At 41.6% G+C, this 17,874-nt stretch overlaps 2 protein-coding genes across 3 annotated transcripts; both read right to left on the bottom strand.

Annotated features, from left to right (window-relative positions):
- Positions 1 to 230: 230 nt before the first annotated feature.
- On the bottom strand, positions 231 to 1,923 carry LOC147333832 (nuclear factor 7, ovary-like). Of its 2 annotated transcripts, XM_086270562.1 has the most exons (2): positions 1,403 to 1,923; positions 231 to 1,342 (listed from the first exon to the last, which is right to left on the bottom strand). In XM_086270562.1, the coding sequence occupies exons 1-2, from the start codon at positions 1,921 to 1,923 to the stop codon at positions 538 to 540; spliced, it is 1,326 nt and encodes a 441-aa protein (XP_086126688.1). In that variant the 3' UTR covers positions 231 to 537. The 2 variants fall into 2 exon arrangements, with proteins under 2 accessions (XP_086126688.1, XP_086126678.1); XM_086270552.1 differs by having other exon boundaries at positions 231 to 1,923.
- A 6,132-nt stretch (positions 1,924 to 8,055) lies between these two features.
- On the bottom strand, positions 8,056 to 11,204 carry LOC147333831 (nuclear factor 7, brain-like). Its single transcript, XM_086270485.1, has one exon. It carries the CDS (start codon positions 11,202 to 11,204, stop codon positions 9,813 to 9,815), a length of 1,392 nt encoding a protein of 463 aa, XP_086126611.1. The 3' UTR covers positions 8,056 to 9,812.
- Positions 11,205 to 17,874: the final 6,670 nt, after the last annotated feature.

Below are 17,874 nucleotides of genomic sequence, written 5' to 3'. Positions count from 1 at the left end.
GAAAATGGTGGAGCAAATTTATTTGTAAAGAGATGCTTTGTTGGTGAGACATTCCTCCGGCTGGACGACACGCTCTGCTTTGATACAAAATAAAGCTCCGATATTTTCCTCTACACTAGTTTATCTCATGACTTTGAATCCCCCTGAAGATACTGACAGTGAAGCACGTACATAATACTCCAGCCTTTCATTGTCATAAACAGACAAGAAGACAACAACAAACTGCTCCTCCCATTCAACACATGTCAGTCCATATCCCAGCAAACTAAATCATCTCCATTTACACATCAAATAGAAACATGAATCACTTGTAATGATTAGAAACTTGATAGAATTTCAAATCTAGTTTGGGGAGTCATTCAGTGAGAAACAGTGAAATGATTTTCCATGTGAAAAGGTGGACAGCAGAAACAGAAAGAAACAGTGAGAACTAAAAGAGAAACAAAGAGCTTTGGAACAACGAGGCAGCAGGAGGACAGCTGCAGTTTAACAGCTTCAACTCACTGACAGGAAACAACATTAGAAACATCATCATCCTCAACTCATCTGCTGCACTGACACTGACACCTTCAACGGACACACCTTCACTTTACCATCAGTTTGAATGTATGGAAACATCCTGTGAGTGAAAGTGTGTGTGAAGGTGTGTATGTGTGTGTTAGTATCAGGATCAGAGAACGACAGCTTTCCTCTGTTCCAGTCCAGATTCACTCTGATCCTCTGGAGCTTCTTCTCTACTGAGAGAGCAGAATCTGCTGATGGTGAACGCGCTGAATATTTACCTAAAAAGAAACCTATTCTCCATAATCCAGACAGCATGATTCCCTTCCTCTGCACAGACTCTGCTAACACACCCAGTACCCACCATTTACTGTCTCCAACTTCAACATCCCAGCTGTGAGTCCCTGAGTTAAAGCCCTCAGAGCCCAGGACAGAATAGAAACGATCAAACCTCTCTGGATTATCAGGAAGCTGCTGCCTCTCTCCTCCTCTCACACTGGTCAGATCTTCAGACAGGATGAGTTGTGGATGAGCAGTGTTTGGGTCCAGAATGAGAGGAGTGTAGGAGACCATGTCCTTCATGTTGTTCCAGATGTTGAAGGTCAGGTTGCCCAGGTGTTTGGCCTGGTCTATCACAGCTCCTGAGGGCAGCTGTGGATCATCCAGCAGGGGGCAGCGCTGGACTCTTTCCACTGCAGCCTTGTAGTTGTGCAGGAATGAGACGTCTTCAGCTCTCAGCTCCTCCTCTGTGGCTCTGACTGTGTCTGAAAGAGCTGCTATCTCTCTGCTCAGAGCCTCCATCTTCTCCTTCATCATCCCACTCTTCTGCTCCTCTTCCTCCCTCAGTGCAGCCAGCCTGGCCTCCTCTTCCTCTGCTAGAAACTGGTGAAGCTTCTTAAACTGCTCCTTAATCTGCCTCTCTGTGTGTCGGGCCTGGACCTTAATGTGTTCTGCTGTTTGATCAAACTTCACTTGAACTCGTTTGCAAACCTTTAACTTCTTCTTTAAGGGCTCCAGAGTTTCCTGAAGTTCCTTCTTGTGTTGTTGTGCAGCTTCATCGATGGGTCTGAATCTGTGATTGGTGTGTTTTTCTGAGTCTCTGCAGACGACACACACTGGCTGCTGATGGTCCAGACAGAAGAGTTTGAGTTTCTCAGAGTGCAGACTGCAGAGAGCCTCTGAAGCTCTCTGATATCTCTCCTGTAAGAACGACTCACACAGGTTCTTTAAAGCTCGATTTAAAGGTGGTTCTTCCTTTGAAGATCTTCTTTTACAAACTGGACACTCGTGTGTTGGTCTCTCTCTCCACCATCTCTTCAGACAGTCTTTACAGAAGCTGTGGCTACATGACAGAATAACAGGATCTCTGAAGACCTCCTGACAGACCGGACAGCAGAGATCCTCCTCTGATCTGGAAGCCATTGAGTCTGTGAGTGAAGCTGAAAACAGCAGACAGGAAGTACAGTCAGTCCTGGCTCCCCTCCCTCCTCTACCACCTTCACTGAAACTTCCTTTGAGTCGTGTTTTTGCTCAAACTCACATTCAGTGTGTGGAGCGTCAGCAGCTTGAAGCAGCAGTGTTGGAGTTTTCCACTTTTCTCTCCTGTAGCTGGACTCACTCAGAGGAAGCTGCTAGTTTGGTCTGAGCAGTCTGATCGTCTGTGCGTCTCTCTTTACTGAGGTTGAATAACATCCTATTTACTGGTTTTTCCCAGGTGTGTCAGGTGATGGGCGGATTTTCATGGCACCTTTCTGTTAAATGTTTCTTTTCACCTGAATCTCAGGTATGTTAATTCCAGTGTTAAACTGTCATCCTTCTTTTACATCAAAGGTATAAAACAGGTTTTGCTCCATTTCAGGCAAGATGGGAGTGGCTTCGAGAGATTCCGTCAGGCAAGTAATCTGTCCGCGAGCTCGGAGGAAAATCAAGTGAACACTCTCATATATTGTATGGGAGACGAAGCGGATGACGTCCTGAGAGGACTCGAGTTATGTAGTGATGTAGACCAGCGGGACTATGGTAAAGTGAGAGATAGCTTCCACAACTTTTTCATTGTCAGGAAAAATGTTGTTTATGAGCGCGTACGTTTTAATATGCGCAAACAAGAGCCAAATGAGACTGCATTCGTGACTGCCTTGCATGCATTAGCAGAGCACTGTAACTACGGACCGCTCCATGATGAGCTGATAAGAGACAGAATAGTAGTGGGCTTGGTCGACACGAGGCTGTCTGAGCGCATGCAGATGGAAAAAGACTTGGACTTGGATAAAGCTATAAATATGGCCAGGCAGTCAGAAGAAATCAAAAAGCAACAGTCAGGTTTGAGAAGTGAAACAAATGTAATGCAAATAAATACGAAAACAGTTGACAGAGTGATACAAAAGCACGACAAAACGAAGTTCAACATGTTCAAAAATAAAACTGTCAAAACACAACAGCAGTATAGCAAGAGACAAAGTAATAAATGCTACAAGTGCGGAGGCTCTCCACAGCCGAAACCTGAGTGCCCAGCGAATGATGCAAAATGTCATTTATGTGGAAAAAAAGGTCACTACCAGCGCGTCTGCAGGCAAAGCAAGACAGTGCAAAGTATTGAGGAGGAAGAGGAGCAAGGTTTCTTCCTAGGCTCAGTTTCCAGTGACAGCCAGGCGTGGACAGCCATCATACAAGTGAAAGATGCAAAAATCATTTTCAAACTGGATACTGAAGCAGATATGACTGTAGTAGCTGACTCGGACTTATCAAAAATTTTTGCTAATGAACACAGACCAGTTCTCCAGCAGCCAGAAAAACCTTTGTCAGGCCCTGGAAAAACACCACTGGACGTTGCTGGTTTTACAAAGCTACAGCTCAGCTAAGGAGCAAAACAGACAACAGAGAAGGTCTATGTTGTAAGAAACCTGAGCACTCCACTGCTAGGCCTGCCCGCCATTACAGTTCTTGGCCTGCTGGTGCGAGTTGACGCGGTTTCAATGAACACTCTGAAGACTACTTACCCTAAACTTTGCAATGGTCTAGGGAAAGTGCAGCGGGCCTATCACATTAAACTCAAACCGAACGCTGTGCCATACTCGCTCAAAACTCCGCAAAGGCTTCCTCTGCCTCTAATGGGAATGGTAAAGGAGGAACTCCAACGAATGGAAGAGCTTGGTGTCATTACCCGAGTTGAGGAACCAACAGATTGGTGTGCCGGCATGGTTGTTGACATAGCTGACATAGCTACGTTAATCCTCCCGTAAAACAATAAGACAAGGTACAACCTTTCCCATGTTCCTAGGATGTGGGGGTGAAGCCAGAACACCCTGGAAAGTACACACCGTTGTTACAGACTTCCTAGGATGAGACATTCTTTCAATATGCCACCAACTATATACTTCTAAACACAAATGATTACATGCAGTATTCTACCATATGCAAACTTATATCATTAAAGATTTAAAGATTATACTGACTACTAAGTACAATTTTCTATTGACAATATGTCAGCAAAGTCATTATTGTATTTTGGAGGTCGATAAACCATCGCACACAATACTGTGTGAGAGTAGCCCAGCTCAAACACAGACAAACATACACACACACACACACACACACACACACACACTGTGACATAATTGGTCTACAAATGCCGCCTCAGGAGGATGCAGCCTACGTTTTGTGACACACCTAATGTTTTTGTTCAGCCTCCAAAATAAAGGCTCATATTTATTAATCATTCCACCGTTGTCACTTGGGTCCCCCCCTTTCTAGTATTGTTTTGACCACACTGAAGTCCAGGTTTTTTTCCCTGCCTCCTCTGATAAGAGCCAGGGAGCTGAGTAGCTTTGCAGGTCTATTGTTAACAGCCACACCTGTTAGAGGCAGCAACCTTCTCGATTGTTGCAATTGATAATCTGGGTTGATTTTAGGATAGGCATCATGGATCTGTTACTTTTAAAGGGCTGGAGTAACCTGTAAGAGCTAATCACACTAAAAAGGATTAATATTCAGATTTTTACTTTTACTGTTTCACAAAGACCTAAAAAGTGGCATATCCAAAATTTAGACTTCAATTGCAGGAAATTGTATTAAAGCAATGTTGCTTTAATGAAAACAATAATCACAAAACAATAATGAAACCACATCCATTATACTTGCCTAATTAATTTGCTCTGAGTTAATGCTGATTTTTTTGGAGAGAATAGGCACTACTGAATCCGAAGATACATCTATCTCTGAGTTCTGAGTTGATGATAATCACTCAACAGGAAGCATCCCCATTCAGTGGGGCATTCAGTGGAAATTCTCCTAGAGTTCTTTCACAAAAAAATCTTTATACCAATACCGCAACCACCAACTAATGTGCTGCCTAGTGCTTACTCGCCCCCTCCTCTCTCCTTCATCTAGCCATTCAATCACCTTTTTTACATAAGTTCATCCCATGTCCAGCCCCACCCTGTTATTCTATCTCTACCTTTTTTCTCACATACTTGATTTTAAAACTTTAAACTTAAAAATCATGCCATTACATTTTCTTATTTTCAGTCTCATTCTCAATATAGAAAATTCCATTTCATATGAACATTAAGTCACATATGAGTAGGCTTCACTTCATGTGTCATTCATTTTATGCAATTTACATACAAGGCGAAGAAAGATGCCCAACGGATTTACTCTACCAAATTGACTATCCCAGCCTTGCCGTAATGGTCTATTTGATTCACCTTTTATTGTTTATTTCATTTTATTTTCACTTGTTAAATACGGGACAGACTTGAATGAGGAAAAGAAAGGGGAGAAAGAAAGGGAAAGAAAAACAGCGGTGAAGAGGGACAGCGATAAAGGGAAAAGAACAAAAAACATCAAAATAAGCAGACAAAAAATACATATATCAATCACCTGGATCACCTGCTGAGAAAGAAAAAAGAGAAAACAAGCAGAAAAAAAGAGCAATATAATAAACAACATCACGATGATCTATGGGAATGTAACAATAAAAACTAAATATTAAACATTATTGTGCAGCACGTAATATCGACAGCGCACAGTGTGCTTTGAGGTAGGAGCCAAAAAGGGTGTAGTTTGTGTGTGTGAGCACCCGTGTGTACACCTGTGAGCATGGACGCGCTTGTCTTTAAAAGGTTCCTTCATGTGATGCTCTGCTAGAGGGTGTCGGGGGGGCCACAGCCTCGTCCTCCAGGGCAGACCTTCCCAAAGTGTGGGGCCCGCCCCTAGGGGGGGCGCAGAGCCATGACAGAGGGGCGCGGGATGAAAAGGGGGGAAAAAACAAAACGCTTGGACACTGCTAGCACGGGCGCCTACAGAAACACAAAGCAGGAGATGAAGCATCGCTGAATATGTTTCCAAACCAACTTCATTCTAAGCCAAAGACTAGAAAATATGGTGAAGCAAATCTTCCCTTTGGCTTCACCTGCACAAGTGCCGAGGTAGGTCTCCCTGCAGAATTGGTCTTCCCTGCGTCAGGAGCAGCGCTGGGCTGTTTAAATCACAGACAAACAGTATCCTACATTCATAATTTTTAGTTCACAAACACTTATTGTAATGATTAACTACTCCTGACATGTTGGAGATGTTTGCTCTTTATACAGTAAAGTTACAGCGGGATACAAATAACATCAGGCTGATCCTGCCACGATTTGTTCCCCCGGTTCAAATCACGGACTAACAGTATCCCACAGCTGTTTATGTTTTTAAACCCATTTTGCACAGAGAGGCATTTTTTGAAAAATATATTGCTAACAATGTTGAACATTATTACACAGGAAAAAAAAAAACAACTACATGTAAAATAATCACACCGTGACGCCTCTGCCTTTGTAAATGGAGGGACAGTAACTGTGTGTATGTAAGCGTGTAAAACCTGAAGATGGTCAGATTAACAGTATTTTGCAACACATCATCCGCATAGAGACTGATTTTATGTTCTATGTTCTTACATTTTATGCCCTTAATTGTTGTAGCCTGTCTAAATGCTGCTGCTAGAAGTTCAATAAAAATTGCAAAAAGTGAAGGGGAGAGTGGGCATCCCTGTCTGGTGCCCCTCAGGAGACAGAAGCTGGAAGATGTCTGGTCATTTGTTCTGATATGAGCTGTTGGGGAATTGTATAATATTCTTATCCAGTTTATAAAAGAGTTTCCAAAACCAAATTTGTGTAAAGTTGCGAATAAAAATTTCCAGTTAATTGTCAAATGCTTTTTCTGCATCTAGAGATAATATTATGGTTTCAATGTTTTTATTGTATGAGTAGTCTATTAAATTAAGTAATTTACGAGTGTTTGTTGAGGAGTGCCGACCTTTTATGAAACCAGTTTGGTCAGGATGAATTAAGAGGGGGGTTATTTTCTCTAATCTCTTTGAGAGAGCTTTGCAGATTATTTTAAGGTCTACATTTAAAAGAGAAATTGGACGATAGCTTGAGGGAAATAAAGGGTCTTTGCCTGGTTTTAGCAGGAGACTAATGTTGGCAGAATTCATATTTGGTGGTAGTCTGCCATTTTCCTCGATTTCCTGCAACATTCCGTGGAATACTGGTGCCAGAATTGTCCAGAATGCTTTGTAGAATTCTGCAGGGAAGCCGTCTGGACCTGGAGCCTTATTATTGGGCATACTTATCAGGGCTTCCTGGAGTTCACTTGGCGTCAGTGGCGAATCCAGTTCCATTGCTTGACTGTCTAGTAATTTTGGGAGAGTTACGTTGTCAAGAAACAGATCAATTTCATTTTTAGATGGGTGCAGAGTGAGTTCCTGAAGAACACCCTTATTCACAGTCTTCCTTACACACTGCTTCACCTTATCTCTTTTGATTAAGAATAAAGAATAAAGTTACTATTAGTAAAAGCACACAATCTATCTATGTCCCATGTCTCTCGACAGTCATGAAAAATGCAATCAAAATAATTTACTATACTTTTTAAAATCAGGTTATTTAACAGTAAAATGTGAAAGGGTTAAATAATTTTGCAACCAATCAGAAAGATTTCACTATTTCCCTTTTGTGCACTTATAAGGTATTTCCTATGCTCTTTTTCATTTTGTAGGTTAGCCTCCTGTCATGTACTCCCTGTTCTCTGGAGAATTTTGGATGTTTATTTTTTACCTCTGTGCATTGTGAAGGCAAATTTCTTTTCTCACGTATCAATCACATATTTAATCATATCACATTAGTTATAGTAATAACACTTTCTCACTTTACTATAGTAAGAGCACTCCTGTCACTAGTTTGCATGCATGTGGAATGTTAACACAGTGAGGCCATTGTAATGGGAGACATTGAACAGATAGTGAGACTCCTTCTGCTTATCAGGGATGTAAATCCTTAGGTGACGGCCAAGCAGAAATGAATCAAATAGACCAATACGGCAAAGCTGGGATGGCCCATTTGGTAAAGTAAATCCATTGGGAATCTTTTTTTGCCTTTAGACAATAATTCTGATGGCAAAAGAACCAAACGGGACAGGCAACAACAACAAAAAAGTCTCAGATTTTGTGTTTTTATGACTTTATGGGTTATAAACAGTTAAAGCAACATGTTGATAAATTGTTTATTTGTCATTGTAAACCAAAAATCTCAAAATTCCCATGCAACCACCAAGTTTTAATCATCATCATACTATAATTTTCATGTGTGTGTGTGTCTCCAGATGTTCCCAAACTCCTCCTAGAATAAAACTGTATCTATAATTTGCTTTTAAAATCTATTTACTTTCATTCCTTTTCAAAAAGACTTCCAAAACCTGTTTTCTACATTGGAATTCAAAAATTGTTGGAATGTGTTTTGCATTAATAGTTTAATTGAATTAAATTGTCCATAGGTGTGAGTGCGAATGTGTCACGATCCTGGGTCTTTTGACCCAGCATTTTGAGTTTTAGTTTATTTTGATGTTTATGGTTTATGTTTAAGTTCATTGGGTTTCCTAAGTTAATTTGTTTATTAGTTTCCTCTTGTGTTTTCAACCCATTTGTTAAGTCTTCCTTGTCCATTTCATGTTTCCTGTTTTATTTTGAAAGAGGTCCTGTGTTTATTGTGTTTAGTTTTACGTTTCCCTTGTGACGTTGTTGTATTCATTTGTTTCAGCTTTTCCCCATGTGTTGCCACTTCTCCTGATCATCTCATGTGTGTATTTCCTGTGTTCAGTTTCGCGTCCTCCCTGATAGCTGTGTGATTCTCCCTGTGTTTTTAATCTATGATTTATTATTAGTTTTCCCACTTTGGTTTTCCACCGTTTTGCCTTGTTTTTAGCAAATAAAGCTGCATTTTTGAGTTCACATTCCGTCTTGGTGACTTTTACATTTGGGTCCTCTCCTGCCTACACACAGCCGTTTTGTGACAGAATGGTTTTTTGTCTCTACGTGTTAGCCCTACGACAGACTGGTGACCTGTCCAGGTTGCACCCTGCCTCTTGCCCTAAGATGGCTGGAATAGGCTCCAAACCTCACAAGGATAAGCGAAAGAGAATAGATTAAATGTCTAAATAAGTAAAACAATCAAAAATAAAATTGTAAGTGAATTTACTGATGCATACTTTATTGCACAATTCATTATTAAAGCACAAAATGATTTATTTGGTGCATGTGAAAATTCTGGTCCTCTATAATGAATGATGATTAAGCTGTTTAGGCTTATGTTTTGTAGGTATTTTAAGGGTTACAAATATCAGAAAAGGTATGTATAACAATCACTATAAATAGCTGACTATAATATGAGCCACACCATATACAGGGTGGGACCATTTCCATGGTTAGTAAATACATTTGTTGCCTTTAAAATTCTCACTTTGATTTTGATCAAGGCCATGCAACAACTGCCTATATGGCAATGTTCATGCATGCGCAATCAACCATGTAAGCAGATCCAAAAGGTTGATTCAGTTCATCTGGACGCAGCAGGTCAGCTGAGACTGAAGAAGTCACTTGTATGAGTGACGAAATTTTTCTCCCACTGAAAATGCCACATCCAGATCTTTCAATGTTCATGATGAATAAATACACAAAATTATCATTAATCATATTGGATCAATCAGTACATACTCGATAAGATCTCTTATAACAGTGTATAGTAATTACAATTGATTAACATTTTCTGAATATTTAAAATAAGTAAAATCAATTAAATTACTGTTGGAAAGACCATGATAATAGTTTACTCGTTGTTAATTAGCAGATGTACTAAGTCTCCTCAGGCTGGTTGTGCTCAGAAATTCCATAAACAAAGACTAAACCTGTGAAAATTTATGACAAACTGCAGGAGGACAGCTGCAGTTTAACAGCTTCAACTCACTGACAGGAAACAACATTAGAAACATCATCATCCTCAACTCATCTGCTGCACTGACACTGACACCTTCAACGGACACACCTTCACTTCATTCCTTGTATTAATGTATGGAAACATCTTCTCAGTGAAAGTGTGTGTGAAGGTGTGTATGTGTGTGTTAGTATCAGGATCAGAGAACGACAGCTTTCCTCTGTTCCAGTCCAGATTCACTCTGATCCTCTGGAGCTTCTTCTGTACTGAGAGAGCAGTTTCTGGACCTGATAGAGAGCGTGCTGAATATTTTCCATTATAAAATCCTATTCTCCATGAACCAGACCGTATGGGACCCTTCCTGTGGTCAGACTCTGCTAACACACCGAGTCCCCACCGTATACTGTCTCCAACATCAACATCCCAGCTGTGAGTCCCTGAGTTAAAGCCCTCAGAGCCCAGGACAGAGCAGTAGTAATCAAACCGCTCTGGATTATCAGGAAGCTGCTGCCTCTCTCCTCCATAACTCACACTGGTCAGATCTTCAGACAGGATGAGCTCTGGACTTGCAGTGTTTGGGTCCAGAATGAGAGGAGTGTAGAAGACCATGTCCTTCTTATTGTTCCAGATGTTGAAGGTCAGGTTGCCCAGGTGTTTGGCCTGGTCTATCAGAGCTCCTGAGGGCAGCTGTGGATCATCCAGCAGGGGGCAGCGCTGGACTCTTTCCACTGCAGCCTTGTAGTTGTGCAGGAATGAGACGTCTTCAGCTCTCAGCTCCTCCTCTGTGGCTCTGACTGTGTCTGAAAGAGCTGCTATCTCTCTGCTCAGAGCCTCCATCTTCTCCTTCATCATCCCACTCTTCTGCTCCTCTTCCTCCCTCAGTGCAGCCAGCCTGGCCTCCTCTTCCTCTGCTAGAAACTGGTGAAGCTTCTTAAACTGCTCCTTAATCTGCCTCTCTGTGTGTCGGGCCTGGACCTTAATGTGTTCTGCTGTTTGATCAAACTTCACTTGAACTTCCTCACAAACCTTTAACTTCTTCTTTAAGGGCTCCAGAGTTTCCTGAAGTTCCTTCTTGTGTTGTTGTGCAGCTTCATCGATGGGTCTGAATCTGTGATTGGTGTGTTTTTTTGAGTCTCTGCAGACGAGACACACTGGCTGCTGATGGTCCAAACAGAAGAGTTTGAGTTTCTCAGAGTGCAGACTGCAGAGAGCCTCTGAAGCTCTCTGATCTCTCTCCTGTAAGAACGACTCACACAGGTTCTTTAAAGCCCAGTTTAAAGGTGGTGCATCCATTGAAGATCTTCTCTTACAAACTGGACACTGGTGTGTTGGTCTCTTTCTCCACCATCTCTTCAGACAGTCTTTACAGAAGCTGTGGCTACATGACAGAACAACAGGATCTCTGAAGACCTCCTGACAGACCGGACAGCAGAGATCCTCCTCTGATCTGGAAGCCATTGAGTCTGTGAGTGAAGCTGAAAACAGCAGACAGGAAGTACAGTCAGTCCTGGCTCCCGTCCGACCTCTACTACCTTCACTGAAGCATTATCTCAGTTCTCAAGTGTGCGAGTCTGTATTCACATTCTCGCTTAGTCTGGACCTTGTAAGTCCACACGGGAGTCCGGACTTGGCGAGAATGCGAGTATGGAGTTGCGATTTGTACAATTGGAACACCAGCGTACTTGATGATGTCACAGCTCCGGAGTTTTTACTGCCATCCCCTTAATCTAACTGCGATTAATATGGTATGAAGCTTAACTTTAATCTCAGCCAAACTGATTTACTCAGGAACAAATAAAAGACTGAAATAAACCAAACAGATTTAGAAGATATTTAGGAGACTTACATATCATGTTTAACCTGAGCCTCAACCTCCCGGTCTGCTCCTCTCCGAAAACGTCAGATCTTGCAAATATGTGATATCTTGATAAATCGAGCAGATATTTGAAGCTTACACAGCTACAGTCTCACCTGAAAATATCTTCAAAGATTATTTTGTGACCCAGAAAGAGTATATTTAAAAGTCTTTAGCCACACTCCTCCGCCATTGCCCATTTCAGTTTTGGACAAAATACATCCTGGGATATTTAGCTGTACCAAGTACACACAAATCACCACCAACGCATGCTCGATAAAACGAGCAGAACGAGAACACATCTGGGAATTTTTCACGTTCTCGGCTTGACGCGTACTTTAAATTGCAACAGAATGGCACGCCATTTCAGCCAAATATCGCGAATTTTGTAACACGTCTGGTTATGAAATGGTGTAAAAAAAAAGAAAAAAGAAAAAAAAAAAAGAATGCCATTTAATAATTCAGGACGCTGTAAAAAAACAACAACAAAAAAAAACACAAAAATAAAACGGCCTTATGCCGTATTTTATGCCAGAGAGTGGCGCCTTGAACACCCCTTCTGAGCAGCTGAAGAGAACGCAGTTTTTACGTCACTCAGCAGAAAACAGTGTTCAAAGATGAAAGATAAAAATGGCATTTTTTCCAGTGTTCAGCGTCAATCAAAGAAGCGCAGACCACAATAATTCATCACAGATTGTTGCTGCTAAGTGACTGTTTATTGGGTACCAATGCGTGTCACAGTTTTTACTTGTATTATAATCCCACTGTGCATTTTGATGTGTTTAAAGCACGATCAAACAAGCAAACAACAGAATGCTTTTTCTGAAACAAGTGGAGGCCTTAACGGTGTCTTTTACAGCAGCTCTGCTCATTTCTGATCTTCTTTCTTATTTTCCCCTTCACTTCTCTTAACCTTTAACTTAAGTCTTAGTACATGATGGCAGAATCTAATTGCTGTGGTTTCATGTTAGTTCTGGTCATTCAAGTGGAGTGTCGTCGCCCAAGAAGGAGACGTTACAGACCATCTCCTCCTTCTGTAATCATTGGAAATGTGAGATCGCTCCTGTTGAGGATAATAGATTGCTTAATATACATAAGAGTTACAGGGACTATAGTTTGTCATTGCTTGCCATATTATAATATGGCGGTTGCTAGGGGGTAAGAAAACATATAGAATAATAGCTTTGGAATGTAAACAAAGAACTAGGGTGCAGGACAGGTAGCAACAGTTACTTAGGGTGAGGGATAGACAAATGGGAAACGGATATTACCTTAAAAGGAGATGGGGGTTAGTGGGTCACTGTGCATGTGTTTTTCCATTGTGGGGGTGTTTACTGTACAGGGAGGAGACCAGGACTGTTGTGTGTGGAATTCTTTAGATCAGTCATTAGAATAAGACTGGGCTCATCTCCAGATGCATCGCTGGACTCCACACTGCCGACCTTCACCCAGTATGTGACCTGCCCCGCCATAGGCATTAAAACATGATACTTACTGTACGCCAATGCAAAAGAGGCATACAGTCCATGTAGTCCATGTCCCTGTGTACGAGACCGTCGTACGCAGGGAGCCACCAATCACCCACACAGTGCAGAGATGGTCGAAGGAGAGCATGATCAAGCAAATAAATGACAGAAACTTTTATCAAACCACTGTTTTGCTTAGTTTAAAGTAATACCACTGGATAATAGCCTTCGATTTTAAAAATATTAACAGCATCTCAGGAATATTTTTGCCCTTTCAACATGCATTAAAAAAAACAGATATGCAGTTTTAAAACAGACCTGTATGCACGTTTTCTGAACTGTGGTGTAAATAAGTAATCTCAAGAAAAAAAAAAAAAAAAAGAATTGTTTTCCATGTAAACTGGAAATGTCCTTCTCAATGTCACCTGAGTACTCTGGAAGTCTTACACGAATTTTAAACTTAACACCAGAGAGTGGGACATCACACTTTCCCTCTCTCTGTCTGTAGTCCCAGCCTGCTTCAAAATGGCCACCATCGTCCCTGTACCCAAATCCTCCACCATCTCCTCATTGAACGACTGGCGACCTGTAGCCCTGACCCCCATCGTAAGCAAATGCTTCGAGAAGCTGGTCAGGGACTTCATCCGCTCTGCACTACCCGACTCACTGGACCCTCTACAGTTCGCATACCGCCACAACAGGTCCACTGATGATGCCATAGCCCTGACACTACATACTGCCCTGTCACACCTGGAGAAGAGAGACACGTATGTGAGAATGCTGTTTGTAGATTACAGCTCAGCATTCAATACTATCGTTCCCTCGAAGCTGGACAGGAAACTGCAGGATCTAGGACTGAGCAGCTCCCTCTGCAGCTGGATCCTTAGCTTCCTGTCTGACAGACGCCAAGTGGTCAGGCTGGGCAGCATCACCTCATCCCCCGTCACACTGAACACTGGTGCTCCACAGGGGTGTGTACTGAGCCCTCTCCTGTACTCACTCTACACCTACGACTGCACAGCCACTAACAGCTCCAACATCATTGTGAAGTTTGCGGACGACACTACAGTGGTGGGTCTTATCACCAACAGTGATGAGACAGCTTACAGGGAGGAGGTCAGCGCCCTGACCCACTGGTGTCAAGACAACCATCTCACCCTCAACGTCGCAAAGACAAAGGAGTTGATAGTGGACTTCCGGAGGTGCAGAGAAGTACACACCCCCATCACCATCAGCGGCGCTGCTGTGGAGAGAGTGAGCAGCTTCCTTGGTGTACATCTGGCTGAGGATCTTACGTGGTCAGTACACATAAACAAAACAGTGAAGAAGGCGCAGCAGCGCCTCTTCTTTCTCAGGAGACTGAAAAGATTTGGCATGAACCCCCGCATCCTCAGGACCTTCTATCGCTGTGCCATTGAGAGCATCCTCACTGGATGCATCACCACCTGGTATGGCAACAGCACCGCCTACAACTGCAAAGCTCTCCAGCGAGTAGTGCGGTGCTCTGAACGGATAATTGGAGGTGAGCTTCTCTCCCTCCAAGACATCTACAGGAAGCGGTGCCTGAGGAAAGCGGGGAGGATCATCAAGGACTCCAGTCACCCCAGCCATAAACTGTTCAGACTACTTCCATCAGGAAGGAGGTTCTGCAGCATCCGGTCCCGTACCAGCAGACTGAGAGACAGCTTCTTCCACCAGGCCATCAGACTGCTGAACACGTCATAGACACCTCAGCTTCACTACTGGAACTTCAACATTATGCACTCCATACTGTACAGTAATGCCACTGTTTTGCACATGTCTCACTCTGTATATTTTATTTTATACATTCTATTTATTGTTTACTCTATTTAATTTGTAAAATATGTGTACACACACACACACACACACACACACACACACGTAGAAAAATATTTAGTATACACATCCAGAAATGCATATACTATTATATATTGTACATATATTTATTAGTTTCAGATGTAGCCATTCTTGTATTTTGCTTGTTTACATTATTGTATTTTGCACAACTCTGTTGCTTGTGAAGCTCGCACACAAGAATTTCACTCACATGTGCTGTACCAATGTACCTGCACATGTGATGTGACAATAAAAGTGATTTGATTTGATTTTGATTTGATTTGACACGTACTTCTCTAAAAGAGTGACTCAGGTGTGTAGCTCCAAAGGATACAGGAAATGCACTGATTTCCATGACAGAATCATGTTTGTTTAATGCAGTTTCCTCTGAGCGCTTGAAGATCACTGACATCATGACCCTTAGCCTCATTTTTTCTCCAGAGTCACTGAATCTTTTGATAAAATGTATTTTGATGCTTCCAGAGGATGAAATATTTCAAGTCTTCACAACTTTACAGTGAGGAAAATTATTCTGAAATTGTTGCACAATTTGTTAATGGAGTTTTTTGCAGATTGATCAACCTCCCCCCGTATTTCTTTCAGATCATCTCTGCTTCTCTAAGATGTTCTTTTAATATTCAATCATGTTACTGACCTGTTGCCAAGTAACCTAATTACTTTTAAAATGTCCCGCCAGCCTTTCCTTTTTAGAACCACTTATTTTTCCAGCCTTGCCCCATACCAACTGTTTTGAAACATCATATTCAAAAGGAGTTATTTTAACGACATAGTCTAGGTTTAAACATTTGACATGTTTTCCATATTCCACTGTGAATAAATTACGACTTTGAGATTTGCAAATCACTGCTTCCTTTTTTTAAATTTATATTTTTACACAGGAGTCCTGTCAGACAGATGTATCTGCCTGGGAAAAAAAGTAATCTGCTCTCTAATGTTAACACTTTTTTTGACCTGTGCACTGCCACAACACCGAACACTAAACCCCTCTATGTCCACTACACTATACTGAAACCTACTATACAGTTTTTTCTTCATTTAATCATTTGCTGTAAATGCTTTATAGCTGTGTTTATCAATATCCACTGCTGTAACGTTTAGATAAATTAAGTTTACTTTATGTCATATATATATAGATATCTATATCATGTCCTCCATTTCTGTATGCAATATTTTAAATTAAGTATTCAGCTCATTCACCTAAATGACTCATAAACCAAAACAGGGCAGATTTAATACATTGGAGGTATTCGTTCTTTATTTTTATTATTTAAAGGTTAAGAGAACTGAAGAGGAAAATAAGAAAGAAGATCAGAAATGAGCTGAGCTGCTGTAACAGACACAGTTAAGGCCTCCACTTGTTTCAGAAAAAGCATTCTGTCGTTTGCTTGTTTGGTTGGGATTATAATACAAGTACAAACTGTGACACGCATTGGTACCGAATAGGCAGTGGCCTGCACTTCTTTGACTGAGTGAAAGGAGTTGAAAGTAATTGGATGAGAGAACCATGGGGAAGGCCGTGCATGATTTCAAGAAAAGGGCGTTTTAAACACCGTCACAGCTGACACGGAACACCAGAAAAAACACCGTTTTTATATTTGAACGCAGTTTTCTGCTGTGCGACGTAAAAAGCGGCGTTCAAAGACCGGTAAAAACTTTTTGCTCAAACTCACATTCAGTGTGTGGAGCGTCAGCAGCTTGAAGCAGTAGTGTTGGAGTTTTCCACGTTTCTCTCCTGTAGCTGGACTCACTCAGAGGAAGCTGCTAGTTTGGTCTGAGCTCAGTCTGATCGTCTGTGCGTCTCTCTGCACTGAGGAAGAGGAACAGCCTGTTTCCTGGTTTGTCGCATTTGAATAACGTGAGGGGCGGAGCTTAATTCAACTGCCTTTTAGGTTTTGTTTCACCCAAAAACGAGAGTGTGTTTCATTGCAGAGTTCAGTCGTTTACCTGCCAGCAGCTGTGAAACCGCATGTTCAGGTAATAAATTGTGACTCAGTGGTGCAGCTGTTTGGTAGCTTTTCTTTTAGACTTTGTTCTGGTTATTTGTGGAATAAAATGATTAAATAAAGCTATTTTTTATGATTTTTATATACACATTGCTATGTGTTCATTAAAGATTTGGCACTACATTAAAGCACGGTCAAAAGGTTCAGTGAGTGCTATTACTGAATTGAATTATCGTGATTAACATTTAGAAGTGCAGAGGGTTTTGCAAAACATGCTTACACATTATAAATGGTAAATAGCCTGTATTTTTAAAGCGCTTTACACATTCAGTCATTCACACACACATTCACACACTGGTGATGGTAAGCTATATTGCCATCATAACTGGTTAAAGTCAGGGGGATATTTTCTGGGCCAAGGGAGTCTGAACATAATGTCCTGAACTTAGATAATAAATAGAACCAGTTAGTTAGTTTGGTTATCTGTTGAAGCTGGGTCTGTTTGTTGGTGTGAAGCCAAACGTACTTAAACTTTTTAGGTTAAACCAAGCAGAAGCTTCACCAAACGTCTGGCCTGTGAAATGTGGTGAGGACACAGACTCAACCATGCTGTGCTGAAGTTTTGGTCTGTAAATGATGCAGCAGATAAGAGATAAGAGAGTTTTACCTGAGACTTACATCACTTATGTCTCCATGCATTGAAAACCTGATATGATTCATACAGAAACTAAAGAGAAGTGAGTCTCGCCCCTCTGTTGTACAGGCACTGCTGATGTTCCTGGGCCTGGAACAAATTTTCCCATAACAACCTCCCATCATGTGTAGCTTTGCTCTCAGGTCCAGGACGTAAAAAGCAATGTTTTTCCTGGTCATTAAACGCCACTTTGTACATCTCGCCGCGCCGTTTATGAGCACCATAAAAAACAGCTTATCCTGTCTCCCTCGTACTATCAAGATTTAACGTGTTTATCATCATGTGTACCAAG

The sequence above is a fragment of the Aulonocara sp. 'chitande type north' Nkhata Bay genome, linkage group LG3 (genome assembly GCF_057382095.1).
Source record: "Aulonocara sp. 'chitande type north' Nkhata Bay isolate Kocher_YH1m ecotype deep benthic linkage group LG3, A_spYH_male_GT1.1, whole genome shotgun sequence".
Taxonomy (NCBI): Eukaryota; Metazoa; Chordata; class Actinopteri; order Cichliformes; family Cichlidae; genus Aulonocara; species Aulonocara sp. 'chitande type north' Nkhata Bay.
The sequence above is the reverse complement of the archived record's forward strand: the minus strand, read 5'-3'. Positions and strand labels throughout refer to the sequence as shown.

Bases quoted from the DNA above. Each gene is read 5' to 3' on its own strand.
- LOC147333832 (XM_086270552.1), bottom strand. From the start codon at position 1,923: ATGGCTTCCAGATCAGAGGAGGATCTCTGCTGTCCGGTCTGTCAGGAG.
- LOC147333831 (XM_086270485.1), bottom strand. From the start codon at position 11,204: ATGGCTTCCAGATCAGAGGAGGATCTCTGCTGTCCGGTCTGTCAGGAG.